At 39.3% G+C, this 26,039-nt stretch overlaps 1 protein-coding gene across 3 annotated transcripts in view; it reads right to left on the reverse strand.

Moving 5' to 3' along the window:
- Positions 1 to 984: 984 nt before the first annotated feature.
- The window catches only part of KIAA2026 (KIAA2026 ortholog), a 59,082-nt gene continuing 34,027 nt past the window's right edge, over positions 985 to 26,039 (reverse strand). For all 3 annotated transcript variants that reach the window (XM_040541930.1, XM_040541929.1, XM_040541931.1), the window contains 3 exons: positions 12,556 to 12,671; positions 8,600 to 8,787; positions 985 to 5,202 (listed from right to left, as the gene is read on the reverse strand). In XM_040541930.1, coding sequence (XP_040397864.1) covers positions 1,562 to 5,202; positions 8,600 to 8,787; positions 12,556 to 12,671 — 3,945 coding nt within the window. In that variant the 3' untranslated portion in view covers positions 985 to 1,561. The remainder of the gene's footprint in view (positions 5,203 to 8,599; positions 8,788 to 12,555; positions 12,672 to 26,039) is intronic.

Consider the following 26,039-nt stretch of genomic DNA (forward strand, 5'->3'; position numbering starts at 1 on the left):
GTTTCCTAGTTTCTAAAAATAAACAAATAACACCCCCCCCCCCCCCCAAATAAAATAAAATCAAAAAATCCTGCATATACAAAAATATTTGGCCTCAGTCTGGCTTCCAAGCAATCAACAGAAAAAAAACAGCACTTCTAAAATTATCATCTTCGACAAAATAAGTGCTTCATGAAAGGAAACCTTTCTTTGTCCCACCAAAATCTCAAAAGTTAACAAAAAACTTCTCCATTTCTATATGCACTGCAGCAGGCACTTACGAACTCTGCTGATCTGCAGAGAACAACCCAAGGGTTTTATCAGACCAAAAGCTGAACCTTAGCCAACATATTGAACATAGTGCATAAAAAAGGAAAGTTTATGCAATAGGTGAACTATGCCCAAAGCATTTACACCTCCTTTAATGTGATGTTTTAGCATTGTCCTTTCATAAAGATTTGGACTAATGAAAAGCTAAAGAAAATATACATACCATCAAACCTGTTGAAAAAAAAATGGGTAGTTCGACTAGACTGAAGAAGACCCATGAATGTGCTTGTTACAGTTACCACATATATAAAAATTAACACAAGGTTGCAAAAAAGGCAATAATGAATTTTCAAGAGATGCAAGAGCTCAGTGTAAAACAAGGTAGTCTTGAACAGGAGACAGTGTGATTTAGGCTGGTGTCTGTGAAACCATTTCTAGCCTTACCCATTCACTGGAGACTTCAGGCAATTTAATCAAACATTTATCAGGAATGGATGAAGTATGGGCTATGCCTCTGTGCCTGGTGGATCAACAAGATGGCCTTCCTTCCAACTCCCACCAACCCATGTGAAATGCAAGCCACACAGAAGAGCAGAAGATATTAAATAATTTCATTTGACCACATTCCAAAAACTGAGATGCATCTGCATTAGGAAGATTTGACACACATATATATGTGTGTGTGTTCTGCCATGGTTTAACAGATAGACACATTTTAAACTATTGCCAACACAATGCAGTACAGCAACTTGATTTATTATATGCAGATTCTTCTGCATTGCTGCTAAACAGTACACTGGTCCAAAGTTACTAAAATACTTAAAAAACTATACATTATGTAAACAAAACATAAATAAGACAGCATAGTTCTTTGTACATACAGTTTAGTACAGATTGTTAGGAATTTGTGAATATGTACAATTCTATAACATAGACTGCATTTTTTACAATGCATAAATATTTTATACAGAAAAAAATCAAAAATAAATTTGACAAATAAAAAGAAGACACATACTGTCATAAACACACTGCCAAACAGTCCATACTGTAAGATGGAACATGTGCAAAAAGCTAGATTTTTCAAAAATGTTTAATGAAATCATTGGTCATTTCTGACCTTTTTACTAAACAACTCTCTGACAAACTAAATATATTTTTTCTTCTTATCCCCATAGGTAAACTGTAAAGAATTGTAATCTTGAGTAATTTTGAGTAATCAACTGTTTTGAACAATGTAAGAAATTATTCGACAGTTATAACTTCCAAAGTCAAGAATGCCCCGCAATTTCAAAGTGGCTCATTTGCTCTAAATTCAGGATGCAGCTTTGTCAGGTTTATCAAGGCAAGATGATTGAGATGTTGGGAAGACAGTGGTAGGATTTCTGCTTGTGGACACAACCACAGGGGGCAGTGATGAAGACATTGAAGAAACTTTTGATGCTGGAGTATTTATAGCATTCAGAATGGCTCCCTCTGGACTAACCAAGAGTTTTTTGATAGAAGTGTCCAAGTGAAACACTGAAGTGTTGCTTGGTAAATGAGAATTTGGAGGATGAACAGCAGAAACTACAGAAGATGGAGCTAGAACATTAGCTGGAGATTTTATCACTGAAGACACAGACAGTGTTGTTGTGGACAGTGGAGTACATGAACTAGCTGGAGTAGCTAATACCTGGGGTGTTGCATGAACAATGGGTAAAGCATCTGCAGACCCAAAAGAGTTCACAATTTTTGTAGAGTTTTTCAAAGGATGTTTTGATGTTTGCCAACTTAGTGAATTACCTGGTGCTAGCATGATTTTCGAGGTTATTGAATTAACAATTGGTATACCTTGAGCCTCTTGGCCATGGTTAATATTTAAAGGAGGAGTCTGTTTTGTATTGTAAGACAGAAGAAGAACATGGCTGCCAGCTCCAAGGCCTTGTGGTGGCACAACAAAACAAGTACCATTAATCATTATCTGAGTTCCGGGTGCCAAAGGCATACAGGTGTTAATGACTATTTTCTGTTGAATGCTAGGTTCATTTGGCTGACTTCCTGCCTTGCTCATTACAGCCGGTGAAGCTGCACACATCTGAATGGTGGAAGTGTAAGCATGACTTTGTTTCTCTATACTGAGAGGCACCTGCTGGCACTGTAGTGACGAAAACGTAGGAAAACTAATGACTTTACCTGTATTTGCAGATGCAGCGGTCAACACACTTTGAGGTTTATGAATACCTGCATTACTTGGCACAGCAGCTGAAACTCCAGGTGACTGGAACTGAAGTAGTGTGGGCAGCTGGCTTTTTGGTACTGGAGGAGGAGCTGAAACTGCTGCCAAACGAGGAATTGTATGTAACACTTTCTGTGGCGTGGCTACAGATCCAGACAAGCTAATGACTGGAAACTGCAAAGTAGGTGTTAAGTTTTGAGGAGATACCACTGGCTGAGTTGTTGAAATCAGCACAGATGAAGCAAGATGTCCTGTTTTCACAGTTGATATACCCACAGTATTTCCAATATTTGCTGTACACAGTCGATTACCCAGAATTGGCCTTATTCTTGAGGGATCGTTTCCACCAATTAAGACAGTAGGCCGTGTCCCAGAAGAAGTCCCACTTGGTGTTACTGAAACAGATTCTGTACATGCATTTGCTGTTGTTACTGAAAAGGAATTTGCAGCTTTTGCTGCAACACATACAGATTCATTAACTGACACAGCACTTTGACTCACAAAACTTGAACACACAGGAACCAAACTACTACTACTTGTCACAGATAAAGCCAAACCCATGCTCTTTTTGTCTTCTCCCTTAGAAATGGCAGAGTGCAATATATTAACTGGTGGAGTCTGCTGTGCATTGCCTTTAGTATTTACAATGGTTTGGCCTATATTTAGTCCAATTTTCACATCTTTTACTTGAGCAATAGTTGGTGATGAATGTATTCTTATTGGTGCGCCCATTGTAGTCGGGATCAGAACCAACTGTGGTTGCTCTGTGGTGTTATCAAAGGTTTTGCTGAGGGAAGAAGGAAGGTTATGTTTCAGAGACTCTGCAACTAGATTAGTAACTGATGGGCCATTGGGAATTTGAGTGTTAATGAAAACTAACTTCTGAGCACTAATACCAGTGGATGCTAGAGAAGGTATAACATTGACTCCTGATGCCCCACAGGGAGATAAAATAGGTGGGTTTGTGACTAAGGTAAGTTTCTGGACTGGAGTACCACTGATTAAATCCCCATTTGTTGCTGAACTAGAACTAGACTCATATTGTATAACAGAATTTGTTTTAGTTTTAGCATCACCTTGTTGCTGCATGGAAGAATTTGGAGTTATGATGGTGTTATTTTGTCCAACACTAGTCACACTAGCAGGACTTTTTGGAGTTGCTGATGTTGAACTGCTAGCTGATGAAATGCAGGACAAAGGACACACTTGGCTGGTGTTCTCTATTACTTGACCCAAAGTGCCCCCAACAGCAGGCTGCTGTACTGTGAATTTGACGTTTTTTTCCACTGCCTGGTTAAAATCAACTGGGAAAGATGGAATGTTAACAGAAGAAGCTGTTGGGGGGGTAAATCCAGAAATACACGTTTGTCCAAAATGTGGGAGACCAGATGTGGCTGTTGCTACAGATGGAAGAGTAGAAGATGGTAATGCTGTAGTTTTTGGCACCAAAAAGGCCTGAAATTGAGGTGCATATGTGAAAACTGAACTAGAAGATATACTAGTAGATGAAATCTGGTCTGGGTTTGTCTGTACTTTTACAATTCCTGTGTTTCCACATCGTGTTGTAACCAGAATAGACTGTGATTCTCTAATACACACAGTCTTCAATTCTTGCCTAGTTTCAAAGGATTCAGTTGTCTGCTGTGAGGCAAGACAATGCAAGGCAGAAGCAGTGTTTGTGGATGTACTTAATGTTGTTGCTGATATCAAAGACTGACTGCCTGTGGAAATAGTAGGTGAAGTCGAAGACACAGGGAATGTGGTAGTTGAAACTGTAGTCTTGATTTTGTCAGGTTCAGTTTGGCAAACCTTAACTGTTGATAATAAGTTACTTGCTGAAGTTATACCAGGCAACGTTTGTAGGCTGTTCTTGGGACCAGTCCCTTGTGATGAGTTGGTGGTATTCTTGTTAAAAATTGTATTTGGTGAGTGAGTGACAACATTTGCCGGTGCTGTTACCAGTACAGGTGTTAAAGAAACACTGACATTTGTCATTTCTGGTAAAGTTGCACAGTGCAGCTCAGAAGTCTTTTGTTGTAGTGAATTCATGCCCTTGGACACAATTTTTCCTTCTTTCTGTTGAATAAGAAAATTCTTAGGTAAAATAAGAACTTGTTGCATGACTTTTTCTCCAGTTTTAGGGTCAATCACGGGTTGCATTTGAATTTTCACAGAGCTGTTGTTAAGGTCTATTGGTACACAATGACCATTTGGCATTTTGTATACCACTTGTAAAGGAGTCTTTGAGTTGGTCTGACAGGGCAATGCTGGTTTTATCAGTGATGATTCAACAGGTGATAACACTGGCTTTTCAGAAGTAGATACATTTATGCCTGGTGAAGGTGACACCTGATTTGTTAAGGTCACTTTGTTCCCAATATTCTTGGCGATCAAGGCCTGGATGGGTTTGGTCCCTTTCAGAAAGCTTGATACCGATGTTGCAGGATCTGTCAAGGAAAATGATTCTGGAGGTGACCCTTCAAACTGTTTCAGCTCGGTCAAACAACTGTCTGTCTGTAGGCTACTTTCTGAACTCTGGACCGCAGCCTCACTAGTGCTTAGCTTAGCTTTCTTCCTTGGTGAAAGCTCATTAGTGCTTTGATCCAGACAACTGTTTTGCTTGGACTGTCGTTTAACAGATTTGGGCAGTGTCTTCTGTATCTCTTTAGAAGTTGATTCTTTTTTCAGAAGTCTGCTTTTTCCTGCAGGTAAATTCATCTCTAGTAGTTTCATTTCATCTGCAAGGATATTAAAACAGAAACAGTGTTTTACAAGTTTCCAATTGATATCTCTATACAACAATTTTATAGTGTTTAGCTGAAGGTAAAATGCTAGTTTGTAAGTGTAAGGCTATGGGGAAGCAGAATGTCTGCTCCTTTAAGGGTATCTGGTCAAGGACCTTTTTCAATGCAAAAAGGGGATAACAAGAAAAGAAGGAAGCCATAAACAAGAACATACAAGGACAGAAACCTGATCAGCATGGGGGAAAGTGAGGAAAACCAAACCTGGTCAGACGTTCTAATTGATGAGGGCACGTGAGAATTGATTCAGGCAAAGTTACTTAATCAGGGACCTGGCCAGTTGGGACACTAATGGAAAAAGGGGGTACCAGAAACAAAATATACAGAGGCACAGATCTAACAAAACAGACATGGAGACAATGACAAGAAACAGTCTCACTGGTCCCATCAACTGATGGGCTATCAAGAAACTACAAGTGCCACTTTCAGGAGAAAAAGGACTTTACAGACTTTGCAACTGGTCAGACTGTAAACCAGGGGGATCATGGACAGAGGGCTGGAGTGTGGGATTCAGTAGAGCTAGACAAAGTCATGAAGGGATATGCAAGGTAAGGGGCAGCTGCGAGTAACAAAGATGGGGTGGGGGTACAAGGGTGGGCAGAAAAGGGAGTAGAAGAGGCTCATAACTTGTAAAACAGGGCCAGTCAGTACTCTCTCTTTTGGCTGAGCGCTCTGTCTGGTCACCACAGTCAGTCTCACCTTCTTTTATCTTCTTATTAAATATTTTCCTAATGATCTCTCTGTGTAATCTCATACCCCATCCATGTGCGTCTGTGCTACAAGGAATGAGTGCTAGCTACTGGGAGACTTGTGTTTGTGAGTGAAATCTGGTGCCAGTACTAGCACCAAAACAGGGCAGTAGGTGCCCCTGACCCAGTGTCAACTACTGGGGTGGGTGGGGGCCTAAGCATCAGCAGCTGGAGGGGGCACAGTCCCCTGAACCTAGGAGGTGTTCTGCAGACTTTGTACCTGGAGTGCCAGCTACTGGGGACACTGGGGTGATAGACTGGGGGCTAACTACAGGAGTCACACTGTGGGTGTAGGCGCTCCTGGTCTGCAGTGCCAGCTACTGGAGCGAATGTGGTGGGTTGTCTCTGCCTCCAGCCAGTAGGGTGGGAATGGTGTGTGTGTCCTGAAACCAGCTACTGGGGGGCTGGTGTGAATGAGGGACTCAGCACTGCCAGCTGGAGAAGTAGTGTGGGTCACAGATAGTGTGCCTGCTGACAGCCTCTAGAAAAGAGGGCCCAAGGCTCTTAATCTTCCCCAGACTGGGTGTGTGTAGGGGTGTGCACATATAATTCACTGGCAAACTTCAGGCTGGACCAGCTGTAGAGCAAGGGAGCCTGAGGTCCCGGCTGGGGTATCAGGTGGGTGGACAGTTTGTGCTGGTACATCCAGGGGAATTTGCAAGTGTGGAGTGCCTGTGGGATGAGGGTGTGAGTGTTTTGTGTTTGCAGCAAGCATCAAGCTGGACGAGGCAGTGAGTAGCAGGGATATGTGAAGCAAGTAAGGGAGCACGGGATCTGGACAGGGGTACCAGGTGGACAGAGAGGGCCACACTAGTACTGAGAGGATCTGCACGTGCTTGTGAACCTAGAGCGTGTTGTGTGTGCACCTTCACCAGTGGATTTCTATCTCTACCAGCCAAAAAGGAACGTGGACTCAGCTGTGTGATTATGTTTTATGCAAGTCTTTAACATAGGTGCTGCTGAAGGCAGCACCTTCTCTGTGGCAGCCTGTGTGACAGGCTGTGTCACTGTCAGTGTTGTGTGCATATGCATCTCTCTCTCTGGGATGCATGCTCAGCTTCGCCACATGCTGAACCTGCTAAGGGACAGCAGTAGCTGCACCCCTCAGCCTGATCAGAGACCCCGGGCACCTGGGAATACTGAGCTGGGCTTCAGTGGCCTGGTAAGGACTCCTGGGCTGGGGTTGCTGAAGGAGGTGGCTCTGTTCCTAAACCTTATAAATAAGCATTTGTCGTGACAACTGTGAAGAGCAGTCTCTGAAGTGATGACTGTTAATCAGCCTTACTACATCTTTCACTTTTCTTTAAACAAATTGTTTCCAATTTAGCTTTATATTGGTTTTACATAGTGAAGTGTTGGCAGTGGGGGAGCTGCAGGGCTGGTTTAACAGAGAAAAGACCAGGGGCTGCCCCTGTGCCAAACACAATCGGATCCAGGTGGCTTCAAAATGGACCCATGGCAAGACACTACTGAGCCCATCAGCCAGGTTGGTGGCACCACTGGGAAAACGTATTTAAGAAAGGGTGAAAACTTTCGCATCAAAGTGTGTGAGAGAGAAGTGAGAAAACAATGTCTGAGAAACAACTGATCCTGCAGACACCAAGGTCAGAGAAGGAGGGGAAGGAGATGTTCCAGGCATGGAGCAGATATTTTCCTGCAGTCCATGGACAGGATCATGCTGGAGCAGATATCCACACTGCAGACCATGGAGAACCCTACACAACAGAAGGTGTACACGGCCTGAAAGAAGTCACAGGCTGTGGAGTGCCTACACTGGAGCAGGCCCCTCACAGGTACCGGGGGCTGTGGAAAACAATGATACTGGACCAGTCTTACTCTGAAGGAATGTAGCCTGTGGACCCACACTGGAGCAGTTCTTGAAGGACTGCTGCCTACGGCAACAACCCATGCTAGAGCTGGGGAAAGGTGTGAAGATGAAGGAGCAGCAGAGACAAACTGCTATGAATTGACCACAACCCCCATTCCCCACCCACCTCATGCCACTCAGTGCAAGGAGGAAGTGGAGGAGTTGGGAATGGTGTAAAGTTCAGCCTGGGTAGGGAGAAAGTGGTTTAGTTTTTGTCTTTGTTTCTGACCATCCTACTTGAATTGGCAATCAATTAAATTAATTTTCCCCACATTGAGTCTGTTTTGTGTGTGACACTAATTGGTAAATGATTTCCCTGCCTTTATCTCAACCAATCCTTATCTTTTCCCATCTTATTTTCTTCTCTGCCCTGCTAAGGACAGGGAATGAGAGGGCAGCTGGGTGGGTATCTGGTAGCCAGACAAGGTCAATCCACCACAAAATTAAATTCTAAGCAGGCACATTATGTGATCACAGAAATAATTAAGCATTAAAAATGGCGAAAGCTTGCATTAATCAGAACTCTCATATTGGTCATATTCTGCCCCCTTCTAGCCCACACCTGTCAGATGTATGTCTAAATCTATTTTAATATTAACAAAATGGTAGCTAACGTAAAAATTATGATGCAAGCTCACATGGAGAAATTCATTTCCTTAATCAGCTTGATTCAGCTCATGGATCAAGTTCAGGCTATCGAATTCCATTAAATGCTTACCATTGTCTGGGTGATCTTTTCTGGGAATTTCCACATGTTCTGCAGACTCTGAAGATTTACTGCTTACTATTGCAAAAGAATCTTTGCCAGCATCAACCTCACTTTCATCATTACTCCACAATTCTCTGGTAAATTTATCATGGTCTGGATGTCTTTTAAAGTCATCGTAGTCCTTCTTCAATCTAGACCTTGAAAGTAACAAAACTAACTTTACCAAAGAATACCACTTTCTTTTAACATTCTTTTGTTTGTATTTGCTGCCACAGAAGAAGTTGGTGTAGAACTAATTGCCTGTGCCCTTCAAAATTTTTCAGGGTAGCACTGCAAGTCTCTAAACCCCATAAATATGAAGTAACAGTAATATTTCTTTCCTCACCAAAAAAATGAATTGTATGCCATTAAGTCCTCTAACTATAAGCAAAAAGACTGAGTCAATTATGACTATCAATGTTGAACTGCGTTAATTTTCTGTTTCTTACTTCATTTTGCACTGTGACAAACGTATCTGTATGAACTTGAGTATTAGCTGTAACAAGTCTACTCCCTCCTCTGAAAACTGTGTCAACTAGAGAATTACGTAAATTTTGTTTTCTTGAATGCATCATGCTTCTGGCCCAGCTACGGGACCTTAATGTACCTTTCTCCTTCAAGAGGACTTCTTATTCTCTGGGCCATTAGAACAGCTGCCACTGTCATTTCCACAGGTTCACACTCCACTAAGAACGTGCATGTGATGGAATTGCACAGCTGCTTTACTCACTTGAACACTCTTCAGAAACACATCCATTTTATAGCACACTTATCTTGACCCTCCTAAACTGCTGCGTATTTGCATTGTCCCTTCTTCTATGCAATTGTTTAGATGAGATCGAGGGATATTTTAGCATACAAATACAGTGAACTGCATGATTCAGCTGGTGGTAACCAATAAAATATTCAGGAGGATTAATTAGCAAAAGAATAAGGTGATAGCAATTAGCACCCTGTGTGGAACAGAATCTAGAATCCAGTCTGGACCTAAACTCAAGCCTCTGTCACAGTAAGAATAAAACCTTAATTTTACCCATTCTTATAGGTTAAAAACATAATTTTTTGAACAGAGTGCAGCAATGACTAGCTGTCCCCAAAGGGATGGGAAGGGAGGAGCTGAGCTGAGTATTGAAGATGGTAGGGCAGAAGACTCACAATCCAGGACACCATCCTACTGCCCCCAAGTGGGGGTACAGGGCAGGCCTGGAGATGGTACCTGGTTTCAGCCAAGAGCCCAAATCAACAGGCAAGTTCCTGGTGATGAGGCAGGTCTGAGGTCAAGCTGGGAAGTCAATTCACAGCTTCAGGTCAGGATCAGATCCAGTGATGGCCACCAGGGTTAGACCCAGTCCAGTCATTGTTGGACCCAATGATGATGCAGGACTGAGCTCAGTCTGAGGGTCAGCCAAGATCTGCAAGACCCATAACCAGACAGGGGCAGTGCTGTAGCTGAGCTGGAAACTAACATTTCTATGGCAGAGGTTGAAGGCTGCATAATGACCTGAAGTTGGGGTCCTGGGCCCATGGGCATGTGATGTAGATGGAGACCCAGGTGAGGTTCATCAGGACCGGTAAGACCTATCTGTGTACTCTCAGCTTTGACACTCTCACTGAGCGAAAACAACCTTGAAGACTGTGTGAAGATGCAGTGTGGCGATACTTCATCAACTCTATCATTAGGATTTTGAGCTTTAAGTCTAGGTGTGGAAGAACTACAGAAGTACACTGGGGAACTACAGCAGGATACTAGGCAAACACTACTGTATTAACATGTATTAACATTTCTGAATGGGAATTTCCTTCATTTCTTTAGCAAAAGTTATGGCGTGATGCTAGTAAACAAATCCGATCAGTAGGTACCAGTGACTTTTCCTTTTAAACCTTGCTGCTATTCAAATACCATTCAACACTACACTCTACAATTTTGAAAGGAATAGAGTACCTCTCAGAAGGGGAAAAAAGCATTTCAGTCATAAAGAGTACTTCTATTAATTAAAGACAACAAAAAGGAAGAAAGGAAAACTCCAGACTCTTAATCCATATTGAGGCCTTGCAGTGCTGAAAAGAGCTCTGCCCAGCAATTGAAAACCTAGTAGGCCAACCTAGTAGGCTAATTGTGATTCAATTAGCAGAAGTCAGCTGGCTGACATGCCCCTTGGACACTACAACGGCAGCTAGAACTGTGATGCTGCTGCTGCTTACACTATCATAAGCAGTCTTCACTCAATTGCTTTTTCCCTTTCATGACACCGTTTTTTTAAAATTGTCGTTGGTACTGTACAGCTGTCTTGCAGCTGCTTAATGAACTAGAGTGAGACACTGATATAGAATCCCCCCATACATCTCTATCTCCCTTACACCCAGTTTGTAAAGACTGTTTTTCAGCTTGAGCTTTCCCTGGTGTAGTATGAATCTGTCCAAAAAGTTCTGTCACAGAAATGCCAAGGCTAGTATTGCTGCAGAAATTGTGGTTACAATACAGAGCTTACATATGAGAAATACAAGTTCACCTCACAAACTATCCTCTACTTGAAATGTATGCTTCTACCAGCACACATATATGCCAGACCTCAGCTAACAGTATGAGTAAAATCACCATCAACATGAGTAAAACCCCTCATATTAGGCCTACCTCATACACAGTACTTCTGTGAAGACACTTTACACTATGAAGCCACTTCCACAAGCGCCAGAGTTAATACACAAAAACTAGTACTAAGCAGAAAACCACTCTACAGCAGAATTTACATAAAGGATAATATACATAAAGGATAAACTAGAGAGCCACTATACTGGAAACTGAAATTCCTTCTACCAGTATACCTGTATCTTTCCAAAATGAGTCTGAATTGCTACAGACAGGGAGAACAGTGACAAAAATGAATAGAAACCCAAACAGAAAAGAATAGAAATGAGTAGAACTTGTACTTTGATCTATTGTTTAAAGTGAAGTGTTCGAAAATATCCTAAATTTCCTAATAAGGAAATAAGGTCTTTCATTCATGAATGATACCCATAAAGTGACCTACTAAGGAACCACCTCTTACTGTCATTGGTGTTATATGTTTTGTTTCTTTTTAATGTAATATATTTTATGATTTTCAGAATTAATTCTGCACCATGTAACTGTGTAAGTTGCTTCCTTCACACTCAACATATAAGCAGGAGCCTAACTTTATCTAAAATTCAACACACACTTATATTTACTCTTTCAGTGTCTATGTGGCAAAACGGACATATCCAGGGCAACACCTGTATGTCTGTAGGTCAACACCTATACCTACAACAGACAAGAGTGGCACCAATCTTCAATACCAAATGACATTATAAAATCAGTATCAGATCTCTCCAGGGCTTAGAATATGGGTGCTAGATCTCAAAGAATCTTCACTGCTATTAACACCTTTACTTATCTGTCTCCACTACACTGACAAATATAATTGTAGATGCATTCTAAATTCACAGGGATACAACCACGTTTTAAGAATTGACTTGAATTGCTTTGTGGAGAATTCAAAAGCAATCTATTTTGGTAGCTTTAGACAGTATGTAGTCAGACATAAAGTGTCATAAGAAGTCCTGGTCCAGTTATGTAGATACAGGTTTTCAGAATCTCTTAGCCAAATAAACAGCAATACAAATCCTAGCTGGATTGTGGTACAACTATTGAGATAGGCATACTTAAGGATTCTAGACCATTTTAGAGAAAAAAAAATATTAGGAGTTAAACTTTACTTAGAGACACTTAGTCTGGAACATAAAATAATCCTTTCATCTAAAGCATTGACAATGCTTCCCTCCTATCCTCAAAGTATATTCACTCAGTTTATTTGAGAAGTGAACTAATATTGATTAGCTTTGAAAAGATTCATTTTGTTCTGTTTCACATCCCATGCACTATTGTTAAAAAAAGAGCAGCTAATTACCTGTTCCTTTGAAATGCTTTCATTAGCTTTGGTTCCCATGGTAACAGTTCATTAAGCAGTCGTATCAACGTACCATGCAATTCCTTTACTGCTTGCTTCCGGTGGTACCATCTTCCCTGCAAACATAAACACAATTTATGTATCATTGCATTAGACTTGAATCTTGTTTTCTTGTATTAATCCTACAATAATCATGATACATGTTAATACAACATCGAAAGAAAACAACTGAAAGAAAATATTAGTGAGTTTCACTTAGTCTATCTACCCTTAGCATATGTAAGACGAACGAGTATTTCTACATTTTTTATGCTACAGAGAGATAATATACTAGTTAAGAAAGTAATACTGTAAAGATGTTAATTTTTTTATAGCCAAAACTTAAAATCGAAGCAGAATCTTACAAAACCACTAAGTTTTTTAATTAACTTATGCCGGTAACTAATATATGTAGTAGTCTATTTCATACAAAACATGTATTTACATTTTTAGTAGGTAGAAACCAAATTCTTACAGGAGATCCTAGAATAATTTCATTTAAAGTAAATGATACTATTTATATTATTATTTGCAAAAACAATTTACTACAACTTTCAGGGAGAAAAATCACAGTTTTTGCATTATAATTTTGTATTTTATTCAAAGTTTTAGATAAAAGTATTTTTAATAGAAATGTATTGCAAATTGGTTGTTTATGAAACAACAGACTATGGACAGCAATTTCCTATCTCTACAGCTTTAAGCTTTTAACTCATGTAATTAAAATTTATTTTCTTATCCAAATTGAAATATGTCATCTTATGATCTTCCATAAAGAATTGTTTGTTAAGTCTGGAAAGGCTGAATGAGGATAAAAGATAATGGGAAAAAAACAATCAGAGTGTATATACACAGCACTACCTTTGTTTTGCAAAACACAATACGGGAAAAAACCCCGCATAGTGGTCACAATATGGCAAAACATCTTTCTTATCAGTGTTAGATACATATCTGTTCCTCCTAAGTATTTTTTCCAAGTAGCAGTTCTCTGGTTTATTACATAAGCAAATGAACAATGCATATTTTGACATAAAAATTTCAATCCTGGATATGGGGAGAGCAGACTTGAGGCTGGTCAGGAAGCTGGTTACTAAGGTCCCCTGGGAAACTGCTTTTGAAGGCAGTGGGATCCAACAAGTTGGGGACCAACTGGGGTTGGTCACTTTTTAACAGCCATCTCTTAAGAGTACAGGAGCAGGCGATTCCAAAGTACTGGAAGTCAAGCAAGCAGGGCAGAAAGCTGGCTCAGCTAAGAGGGATCTTTTTCTAGAGCTTAGGTGGAAAAGGAAAGTGTACGGATATTGGAAGCAAGATCAAGTGACACAGGAGGACTACAGAGACACAGAGATGATGTTTGCTACTGTGGGGAGAAATTTGGTGCACCTGAAGTTCAACTGGAGTTGAAGTTGGTCAGTAGTGCAGGGGACAACAAAAATGGCTTTTTTAAGGTATGTTAACAGCAAAAGGATGACCAGAGATAGTACCAGCCCATACCGGATGAGGTTGGTCACCTCACAAATAGGGATGTAGGCAAGGCAGAGAGACACTTAATGCCTTTTTCACCTCTTCTTTAGCGCTGATGCTGAGCCCTAGGACCTCTGGAGCCCTGAGCTAGAGGACCATGACTGCAGAACAGTAAAATCCCAGCTAACTCTGAACTTCTGCAGGACTTGCTGCTCCAGCTGAATGCACCAAGTCTATGGGGCCCCATGGGATTCAACCCAGGGTACTCAAAGAGCTGGCTGATGTCATCACAAAATCTCTTTCAATCATTTCTCAATAGTCCTGGGAATCTGGAGAGGTCCCAGTTGACTGGAAGCTGGCAAGTGTGGTCCCGGTTTTTAAGAAGGGTAAGAAAAAAGATTCAGGTAATTACAGGCTTGTTAGTCTCAGTTCAGTGCCAGGTAAAATTCTGGAGATTATTCTAGGAGTTACTGAAAACACCTGAAAGACAATGCAGTCATTTCTCATAGCCAACACAGGTTCAAGGGGGAAAATTCTGTTTAACTAAATTTCCTTTTACAAGATCGCTCACTTAGTTGACCAATCGAAGCAGTAGACGTGATCTTTTTGGATTTCAGCAAAGCTTTTGATACTGTCTCTCACTGTATCCTTCTGGACAAACTGTCCAGCATACACCTAGACAATTACATAATGTGATGGATGAAAATTGGCTGACAGGTTGGGCTCCAATGAGTTACATCAGGCAGATGGACAGTCACTAGTGGGGTTCTGCAGGTCTCTGTTCTGGAGCCGTTTTTGTTTGTTTGTTTGTTTGCTTTCATGAATGATCTGGACACAGGACTCAAACGCATACTAAGTAAGTTCCAGATGATAATAAACTAGGACCTGTTGAGAGGCCTTGCAGAGAGATTTTGACAAATTAGAGTTGGGCAATCACCAAATGTATGAAACTTAAGAGCAAGTGCCAAATTCTGCACCTGTGCTGGGGCAATCCTTGATTATATACAGACTGGAGGATGAGAGGCCAGAGAACAGCCCCAATACAAGGGATCTAGGGGTTTTGGTCAATGGTAAAATGAATGTGAGTCAACTGGGGTGTATCAAGCACAGTACTGCTAACTGGTCAAGGGAAGTGATTGTCCTGCTCTACTCTGTGCTGGTGAAGCCTAACCTCAACTACAGTGTGCAATTTTGGGTGTCACAATTTAAGGTGGACGTAAAACTATTGGAGCATCCAGGAGTGTCCAAAGGAGGGCTACAAAGATGGTGAATGGTCCAGAGGGGAAGACCTGTGAGGAGTGGCTGAGGTCTCTTGGTTTGTTCAGCCCAGAGCAGAGCAGGCTGAGGGGAGGCCTCATGGTGGCCTGCAGCTCCCTCACGAGTGGAGCGGAGGGGCAGGCGCTGAGCTCTGCTCTCTGGGGACAGCGACAGGACCCGAGGGAACGTCATGGAGCTGGGACAGGGGAGGGTCAGGCTGGGGGTTAGGGAAAGGTTCTGCACCCAGAGGGTGGTCGGACACTGGGACAGGCTCCCCAGGGCAGTGGGCACAGCACCAAGCCTGCCGGAGGTCAAGAAGCATATGGACAATGATCCCAGATGTATGGTTTAATTTTTAGGTAGTCCATTTTAGACTTAATGATCTTTGTGGTTCCCTTACAACGCAGGACATTCTGTGATTTAGTGATATATGAACAGCTACAAAAAGAGATGTGGTATGCCATAGTACTTTTGCCATTCTAACTAATTCAGTGCATTTTACATAAATGAGGATTAATTACATCTGTTGACTTGTCAGAGATGTTAAGAAACTAAAGAGACTACAGTTCTCCAAGAAAAAGAAGCAAGACTTGGGAACCTATGTATTTGATACATATCTTCAGCTTTTGATAGAGTTCATATACTTAACAGCTTCCTGTGGTCCAGCACACAAAGAAACCTACGGCAGAAAAGGTTGGATGAAGCTCAACTTGTCTGCTGTCCAGCAGTCTGTAATAATGACTTTTCTATGGACTGTGGAATAATTCCTTTCTACAAATTTCAGCTGGTCTCTCCAATGTGCAGCAGGGCCAATGAGGCTGAATGCTTGTTTCAAGACCAAATATCTTATTTATAAGTAATCATTTATACGTTACACAGCAAAATGAACAGCTACTCCTTCAAATTCTTCAATTAAAATTTAAAAAATCAGAAGGTTTTAACTAGGAAATTATGCCACATTACCGCATAACAGTGCTGAGCCCACAGACAAGCCAGGAAACTGCTTTAATTTTCCCCACTTGTGGCCAGTCATATTTGCATATGTAATACACAGCAGCATAAAACCTGCCACTGAGCACTGCAACAGGAAATAGCCTTTGTGTATACTGCAGCCTACCAAAGGCAATCATTATCACCTCTTAACATTAGCAGTCAACAGAATTCATTGCTAATTTATGAGAATTATGTGCACAGATTTATCTTTCCTGTAAAGTATATAAAACATTTTACAGAGTTTTAAGTGATTGATTATATACTACATAGTATCAGTGGATTATGTCAAAACAAAAAATAAATTATATCATTACTGTCAGAATATAGAAATGCTGTACATGATCTGCTATAGCAAAGAATGGGATGTATGAAAAAAAAGTATTAAAATGACTACAGAGTAAAAACAACAAGACGTGAATTTCTAAGAAACTCATTTATTGTTAAATAAGATTTGGTTTACACAGGAAAAAAGCTGTATTTATGAGCCAGACAAATACTAGCTGAATCACTGAGTAAACTTTGAAGTGATACCTGTATCATGCATTGAATAGCCGGACACAAGTAGAAGGCTTAATCAAGAAAAGACCTCAGAACTTTACCGCCTTCATTATCACTTCAAGGAAAGATTTTTTTTTGCTTTCTTTCTTTTTTTTTTTTTTTTTAAACAGGTCACATTTCTCCTTGCTTGAAAGAAAAGGAAAAAAATACACACAATTCTAGTGATAGTTTTCTAATGAAAATTATTCTCCTCTACTTACCATCTCTAGAAAACTCGATTTGATTTCAACGATTTTTACGCAATTATGTAATTACATAATTACAAATTTGTAAATTATTTTCCTGTATTTCAACTACTCACTTTTTTACTGGGGTTTAGTAGTTGGCATTAAATCTAGTAGTGACAACATACACAAATTAGAATATCTTTTCCTCAGAAAGAATATCATTCCCTCAGAAACAGCCGAAGTGCAGAACATATAGGGGCCAAAAAGTTTGAAAAAAAAGTTCCTTATTTTTTCAATGACTGTAGTTCTGTTCAATCTGCTATTGTTCCTTAAATTTTAAAATATAAAAAGGGAAATAAAAGATGTCTACAAGCTTGAGACACATCACTACAAAATTTAGCATTACATTTGTTACGCAATTTAATTCTCCAATATAGTGTCCTGGTTTCAGCTGGGATAGAGTACATTTTCTTCATAGAAGCTGGTAAGGTGCTGTGTTTTGGATATATGATGAAAATAGTGGTGATAAAGCACTGATGTTTTAGATGTTGCAGGGCAGTGCTTACTGGAAAAAGGACTTTTCAGCTTCTCATGATGCCCTGCCAGCAAAGAGGTTGAGGCGACACAAACAGCTGGGAAGGGACACAGCCAGGACAGGTGACCCAAACCAGCCAAGGGAATATTCCATACCATATGACATCGTGATCAGCAATAAAACTGAGGGGAGTGGCCTGAGGGCAGGGCGCTACCATTGCTCAGGGACTGACTGGCTGAGCATCAGTTAGCTGGTGGTGAGCAGTTGCGTTGTATATCACTTATTTTGTGTATTCTTTTCTTTTTTTTCCTCTCCTCTTCCTTTCCTATTAAACTGCCCTTAACTCACGAGTTTTCTTTTTGTTTTTTTTTCCCATGCTTCTCTCCCTCTGGTGTGCATGAGTAAGTGAATGGTTGTGTGGTGCTTCGCTGCCTGCTGGGTTAAACTACAACACAAATCTTGTGATCTTCCAAGAAAAAAGCAAATCAATGATTGATGAAGCTATGACTTAGCTCCCTACTTCAGCAATATGTAGCAGCCTACTGTCTATACAACATAAACTTCCCTTTACAAATATTTATGTATAATTCAGGAAAACGGCCATAAATTGAAGCTTAGGAGGTTTAAGATGGACTTTAGAAAATGTATTTTTATCAGAAACCAATGGCATTAGAACAGGTTGTCCAGAAAAGCTGCTGAGTCACCATTCCTTCATGTTTTCAGAATTCAACTCAGCAGGCCCCAGTTGACTTACTGCAGCAATAGCAGTACTGCTGCTTCAAGGTCCATGAAATTTGAAGGTATCTCTTCTATCTAAGGTATCTCAGACTAGAGGATTTCTTAAGATGAAAGATAAAGCCTCTGAATATGAACTAATGTGCTAACAGGATCAACAGATGAATAGAATGCAGCATTGTGTTGCTTTCATGGTTCTGCTTGACTTTCTTGGAGTTGGACTTAATGATCACTGTGGGTCCCATCCAACTCAGGATATTCTACGATTCTATGATCTTAGGGGCAAAAAAGTTGCTTATCAGCACAGAACAGCCATGACCTTTCTACTCAGAGTAATCAAAATATAGTTGCCCATGAAAATCCATGGTGAGAGGTTTAGTCGAACAGCAGGGTTTACACAACTGAGTAGCTATTACAGCTCCATAGTTCAGTCCTCTCATCAATGAGGGTTAAGTAGAGATGGAGATCTGGACGTACTACCTTCCGGTGTATACGAACTTCAACAGCATTTTATTAGTACACATGGAATAAAAATACACAACTACCTCAACCCAAGACAGTCTTTATTGGAAAAAAGGTCTTTCATTATCAGTGAAAGGCTTGCTCTTAACACATATACAAAGGAGTTGTTCCCCTTCAATTTACTTGAGCTAATTGTAAGTTCAATAAGATTTTACTGCCTACACTCCAAACTGATTATTTATGCAGAAATATCCAGTAACTAACTTGGATGTGTGCAGAATTACATTCTTACATTGCTGGTAATTCACATTCCCAATAGCACAGCTTCTATACTGCTATTTGACTATCTGACTGCTAGTTACGGTCTTGTTTCAGGCAGTGATGAACAAACCACTATTTTTTATATGCAAACACAACATATGGTATTAACAACAAAGCAAATGAGATAAAAAGGCCTAGACTGAGGCCGAGTACAAAATGTTACCTGAAGTTGTGTTAAGCTACAACTAAATTTTAAAAATGCAAACACAACAAAACAAAAAAAAAATCAGAAATGTGTTGAATGTTTCTACATAAGCAAAGAGAGACATTCAACACATTCTCAACTGAAAACTTACCTTTTAAAATTAGGTTTCTGACATCCAGAGCAGCCAGGGAATGCTGACTCCACTCTCCGTGATGTCCCAACATACACTATTCTGGCATATTCATCATGGAACCCCAAAGCAGACTGGAGCCAGGATATTGGTATATGGGGTAAGGACTGAACTTCATAAGGGAGTTTTTGTTTCGTTTTTTAAATAAACACACACACACACAACCACAATATTATGCAGTTTTATAAGGTTTTCTTTAGTCTTTACTTTATATCCTGGGGATATAAAATAAAGAAATTAGAAATCTTATAAAACCATGCAATATTGTTGAAAAGGGGTGGTGGTGGAGGGAGAAAACTTACCTTACCCTTAATAGGCCTGCTCCATTCTGCAGCGGGGTTCTGTGGTATGTGTGACATCACCAGTCTACCGTTTTCTAGTGATGTCACACGGAGAGGGAGTTGATGATCTGCAGCTGCTTTGGACATCAGATACCTAAAGAAAAGAGATTAATAACTTTTTCAATTCAGAGATGGATTGATATTGAATGCTGTTATTAACCAACTTATGGGCCGACTACTAGAATTTCAGACACCTGAGTGGAAGCTTTGACTAAATAAGAATGAATGGTGAGATCACTCATACTATACAAACTCATCTATAATTGAATGTGCTTTCATTCTGAAAAAGCTTGGAGTTACTTTCTATAGTTGAAGTTCCTGCAAGCCAATAACTTGTATTTACCCTAAGCAATGTCATTCTGAATTTTTTATCTATCATCTGCTAACCTCTGATTTTATTAGAAAACTGGGATGGAGTCAGGAAGACTGACTGGTAGTAAATCATAAAGCAAATTCACTCATGACATCTCTTTATCAATTATCTTTTTGAGCATTTACATGTAACTAATTAAAAGACTGGTGCACACCTTATGTCAGCCCTCAAACTTTTGTGGCTTTTTTTTTTGGTAAGATTTCAGCTTGCACTTCCATGACATGAATCCAATCAAACCAAGCTATATCCTGAAATGGTATCCCAAACTCTTATTAAACATTGCAAACAAATGGACTGGCAAAAACAAACAAACAAAACCACCACCCCACCACAAAAACAACCAAAACAAAACAAAACAAAAGCCCACAACAACCCAAGAGCACAAAAATAAGTTTCTTGCTACAGGATGTGTCTTTATCTCATGATTTAGCTCATTACTATGAAATGACTCTTCAGACATTCAGCCATGTCCTAATTTTCTTTGGGCAAAATTACTACATGATTATCATTGCATCGATTATCTCCCACATTTAAAGCTATAAAACACAAAAATGCGTGATAACGTTTATTATCAGCATGTTCATAGAATCATAGACTGGTTTGGGTTGGAAGGGACCTTAAAGATCACCTAGTTCCAACCCACCTGCCATTGGCAGAGACGCCACCCACTAGATCAAATTGGCCAAGGCTCCATCTAGCCTGCCCTTAAACACCTCCAAAGTATGGGACATCCACAACATCTCTGGGCAACCTGTTCCAGTGCCTCACCACCCTTATAGTGAAGTATTTCCTCCTAATGTCTAATCTAAACCTATCCTCTTTTAGTTTAAGACCATTCCCCCTTGTCCAATCATTATCTACCTGAGTAAGGAGTCCTCCTCCATCTTTTTTATAAGACCCCTTTAAGTATTTATCTTACTATCTTTGCCAGACTAACTCAGAAGACAAATTATATACCACTGAACTGTCACATTTTGCTGTTAATTATAAGAACTTCAAGATATTAATTAACTTATACTTCTGTAACTCATGAAGAAATTGGATGTATGCAGTATCTTAAACTGTTTAAAAAAGCTGTTGTTCCTTTTAATTAATTATCTCATCTGACTTTCATATAGCTGAATTTTTCATCTTTCTTAACTCTGGAGATATATATATATATATATATATATATATATATATATTTCACTATTCTTCAACCAAACACCTTAAAATCAACTGTTTTATTTCAACTCTGTGTGCTGACAGGAATGCCTTGCATGCTTTTTCAAAATAACATACTAACTGACCAAAATCCAAAGCACTGTGAAATGTCCTGAATACACAGCAGTAACTCTATGATGAAAATGTTCCATATTAAATGTATGAGTATCTATTCATATCTTTGATGCAGAACTCACACCTTCACATCTAGAATTTTAAAACATATATGATAGAAGTGGCTTAGGTGAAGCATCTTAGCAAACATTTATTGGAGGACTAGCCTAGAAACTAGGAAAGGCATGAAAAATCAGGGGATGTTAAGAGAAAACAGCTGTGAAAAAATACACCTAATATAGGAAGCAAAAGAGGTACTGGAGAAGCTATGAAAAACTCAAGACTGAGACAAAAATATGGAAAGCTAATGAAATAAGCACAAGACAGAAATTGCGGAGAAGTAATTGTTGCAGGAAATCTTTCAAAATTTGAAGCCTATAAATGGCTATATTCCTTCATGGCAAGCAACTAATTAGCTGCTTGGATTTCCAAAAGCTCCACGTGCTCATTCTTGCCTCCGGAGTATAAGAAATAGCATAAACATAAATGTGAATTTCAAAACCTTATTTCAGACTCCAAATTCTATGTTTTGGAATCATAGCAGTATTTTTAAAGATGCAGACAAGCCAGAAAGAAGCAGTAACAGACTATTTGAAAGTGAGTAAAGTACCAATCAAGTTTTTAGGACAAAGAATGGAAAAAGAGTATGTTAGATATTTTGCAGAAGATGATGCATAGTGATACAGAACCTGGGATGAAATTAAAATATTATGTTTCAGCTGCAAGACTAGATCTATTAAAATTACGTTATTCCATTAAAGATTTAGGATAAGGATCTCCTCATCTAAAGTTTAAATCAAAAGCATACACAGATTTCTCAGACTGTATAATTATCTGTTTGCATGTATATTAATACTATGCAAACAAGTATAACAGAGAACTCCTTACATCCCGAATTGTCAAGCACAGTGCATATTTCACTGAGGAGGGAATAGAAGAATTGGGAGAAGGAAGTCCACCTCATGCTAACAAGTGAAGAAAATTTAACCCAGTACCAATGAATTTTCCACAGAACCCAAATGAGAATACACTGTATTTTTTTCCAGTTTACAATTTGTTAAGCTGGTGTCTGAATCACTGAAATATTAGTAAAAGCCGTAATCTATTTTTGGTGGTTGCATATGTTTCTGCCAAGCATTCTTGGGAATACTTGTTCAGTCTTTTTCAAACACAGTTCCCCTACCAAACATTTTCAAACAGATGGCAATATTGCCCATTTCTTTACTATAAACAGAGGAAGTATTTTAGAAACATATTTAGTAAATTAGCCATTTTGCATTATTTCTATCTTTTTTTTTTTAATTAATGTGTGGCAGTGAAAAAAAGTCAGTCTCTTCTCTTACTTTGGATACTTCCATTTCCTATGAACAAATTTAACAACAACAAAAAGACACTGTTCCATCATACTGCCCTGGAAGATATATCTACCCCTAAAAATAGACCAAGATGTTCACCTGCGTTGGGAAACACAGCTACCTAATTTAAACCTTCAGGAACAACATTAGAAAACAGCAAAATCCAAAACCTTTATGAAGGAGGTTTTTATCTTTCTTATTATTATGTCAAGAACATTAGAGTGTTACACACCTTTGCAAAACAGCAAAATTTTCAGTCCTTTTCCTACAAACCTTAGCTAGTAGTGAACTTGGCTAGCGTCCTTTGAATAGCTAACTCTCCTTCCCCTCACCTTTGTCTGACTTTTCCTGTAGGCAGAGTCTGGCTTCCTACTCTGGAACATATTGCCCTTTATCATTTTAACCTTGTGTACTTAACTTCAGGAATCCTGGGCTCCAGTCTCTCTTCTCCCTCCGCAGACATCTATGCAGTTACCAATCAGACTTGCATGCAATGATTCAAATCCAACGGCACTAACAACCAAGTCTTGCATTTCAATAAACAAAAAATCTTTGAATGTTTATGCTCTCTTCAGATGATCTAAGCTCTAACACAGACATAGGACAGTGTCTAGAGTTAACTAATCATGTCGCAACCCAGTTCATTTTACAACAAACATGCTTACTATAAAGTCAGGTTAAGAAATAACATCTGCAGAAAAGCCCCAAATTTACTATCTGATACAAGCATCTGCAATCCTGTCACAGCTTGATACTACACAATGGCAAGAAGAGATTAAAAAATACTCAAGTTCTGCTGTACTATACAACAGTTAAATACATACAACTGACTTACAGAATAGCTTAACAGTTTCATGCAAAAATGACTTTAGATGACTAAAGAAAGTGATGATGTGAATGGCAGTAAAGAAATTTCTATTCACTCTGAAACTCTCCCTCATTTTACCTGAAACAGCAGAAAACAACAAAAAAAAATTGATTAAAAATTTCAGACTCTTAGTTGTTATCTTGCATACTGATCAGGATAAAAGGTGCTACCTTGCATTTCTTAATCAATTTGCTAGTTAGAGCAAATGTCTAAAAGCTCCCATTCAAATGAACTGTCATGCTTATATATACAAATTCTCAGCAAACATGAAATAAAAATGGAGTAAAATGTCAAGAGAATGATTTTTAGCCAACTGACTAGTGATGACTTCCCCTGCATCTTACCTATGATAGTATTAGCAACAAAACATACAATTTTTATTAAAATCTAATTTTTCTTGTTGTAAATTTTCTTTTCATATTCATTCCATTTTTACTCTACTTTTTATTCATATTGCTTTAAACTGAAAGGACATCACTTTTCAAATGTGACACACAGAAACGTTAAGAAGCACAGCAAAACATACTTTTTAAAAATATGTGCAAGGTACATGAGTGTGCACACATACAAATACACAAAAATGAGTAAGACTTTTTTTAATTTAAAAAAATGGAAGTTCCTCACTTAAAACAAATTCCTTACTTCCTGACTCTTCATATATGCTGATTTGTAAAGGTTTCATTTGTTAACTGCCATTTTTCACTTGGCTTCTTTTTGGTTCCTATTAGCCTATCTCAGATTTTAGATCTTAGATTTCCTTTGAGGATATAAAATTTTCTACATAGCAAAATAAAATCAAGAACTTTAGCCTTCAGATTACACTGACAATTTTAAGGCAATCCATCAGGGGCTGGCCTACTGTAACTCCATAATTAAAAAACATAGTGCTCCATGATGTCAAATAGAGCAGTATCAGAGAACAGTTTACAAACTAGAAATCTAAGATACTATTCTGACAATACCCAGCACTCAATGCAATAGATGACAGATCCAAATTACAGTTATATTTCAGCAGCACACAAGGCAGGTACTATTTGAGTGCTGGCAGCTTTCTGACTCACTTCCATGATGTATGCTGCATTTGACCTTCTGATGAAAACTTTAAGACATTCTCTGAGAATCATGAATAACGAGGGGGAAAAATGAGATTTAGCACTGTGTACTTTCCTGTAAAGACAGACTGAAATAAAGACTAATATCTTCAGTAGTCAAAAAAGAAATTCTTTACAGCTACAATGACATAATTTCAGAAAATGGCGATACATTCTTTGCCCAGATTGCAGGAGGTGCCTTGTGGAAAGGTTCCATCCCTTTCAAAGGTACAAAGGAGACTTCACCTAAGGAGATGTCACCTCCTGAAGTCTCCTCTCGAGTCACAGTATGCCAACTTCCCTTTGGTTTTCCTTCTACAGTTCCTCACACAATGTATGTGCCAGGACACATGCTTTAGGACATGCACCAAAGCCAGAAGTCATTCTATATTAGACATTCTTGATGGAGCTACCCACCATCATTTTACAAAATGGTGCACAGGGATTAGATTTCCTCCACTTGATGCAAATCCCTCAATTCCCCTTTATGCGTCTCCAGCTTTCTTTTTTTCCATCTAAATACTCTATAAATAACAAATCTGCCTAACTTACTCTCTTCTCTCCATCTTGAAATTCATAAGGTGGTGAGGAGATGAATTATTTAGTAGCTGAATGGATAGAGAATTTTAGAGCAGATGATTGTACTATCAGCATGTCTCAGATGATTGTAATATCCCTGACAACTTCAGCTGCCACAAAAGAGCACTTCTCATGACAAAAGCAGTCCCATTTCTTTTGCTCCCAGATGCTCACTCTTGTCCTTACAGCAACCCTTCAAGCTGTGGCAGAAGACAAGCAGAGAGGTATTTGTGCAAATGCACAAGAAGTTGCTCTAGGAAAATGATCTGGGTTAAAACCACCTCACCAGCTGTAGAAAAGAATGTTTGGTTTATTGCACACTCGATCTCACCATGCAGCTGAACAAAGAATTTTGCTGCCCTCTCTTATGGAATGGCAGAGAAAACAGAAGCTGCCGGAGTGATGGAGAATAGGAACTATTTTTTGGCAGCAGTTTTTGCTTATGTCAGTTGAAAGCATGTGTGAAAATGCAGCCTCACATCTGAACTGTGGCTAGAGTTCAACAGGAGAGCAGTCTGGGAAGAAGTAATACTAAGACTGAATTTCAGTTTAGCATTAAAGAATTGAGGTCAAATTTCATTTTTTTCTCTAAACAGTTACTGCAAACTGGCACTAATGCAAATCTCATCATTGTTATAAAAAACTCAACAGTAACGAAGCAGAAGTGAAATGGATAAGTTCTATTCATAGCTAA

Source organism: Cygnus olor, chromosome Z, assembly GCF_009769625.2.
Source record: "Cygnus olor isolate bCygOlo1 chromosome Z, bCygOlo1.pri.v2, whole genome shotgun sequence".
Lineage (NCBI taxonomy): Eukaryota > Metazoa > Chordata > Aves > Anseriformes > Anatidae > Cygnus > Cygnus olor.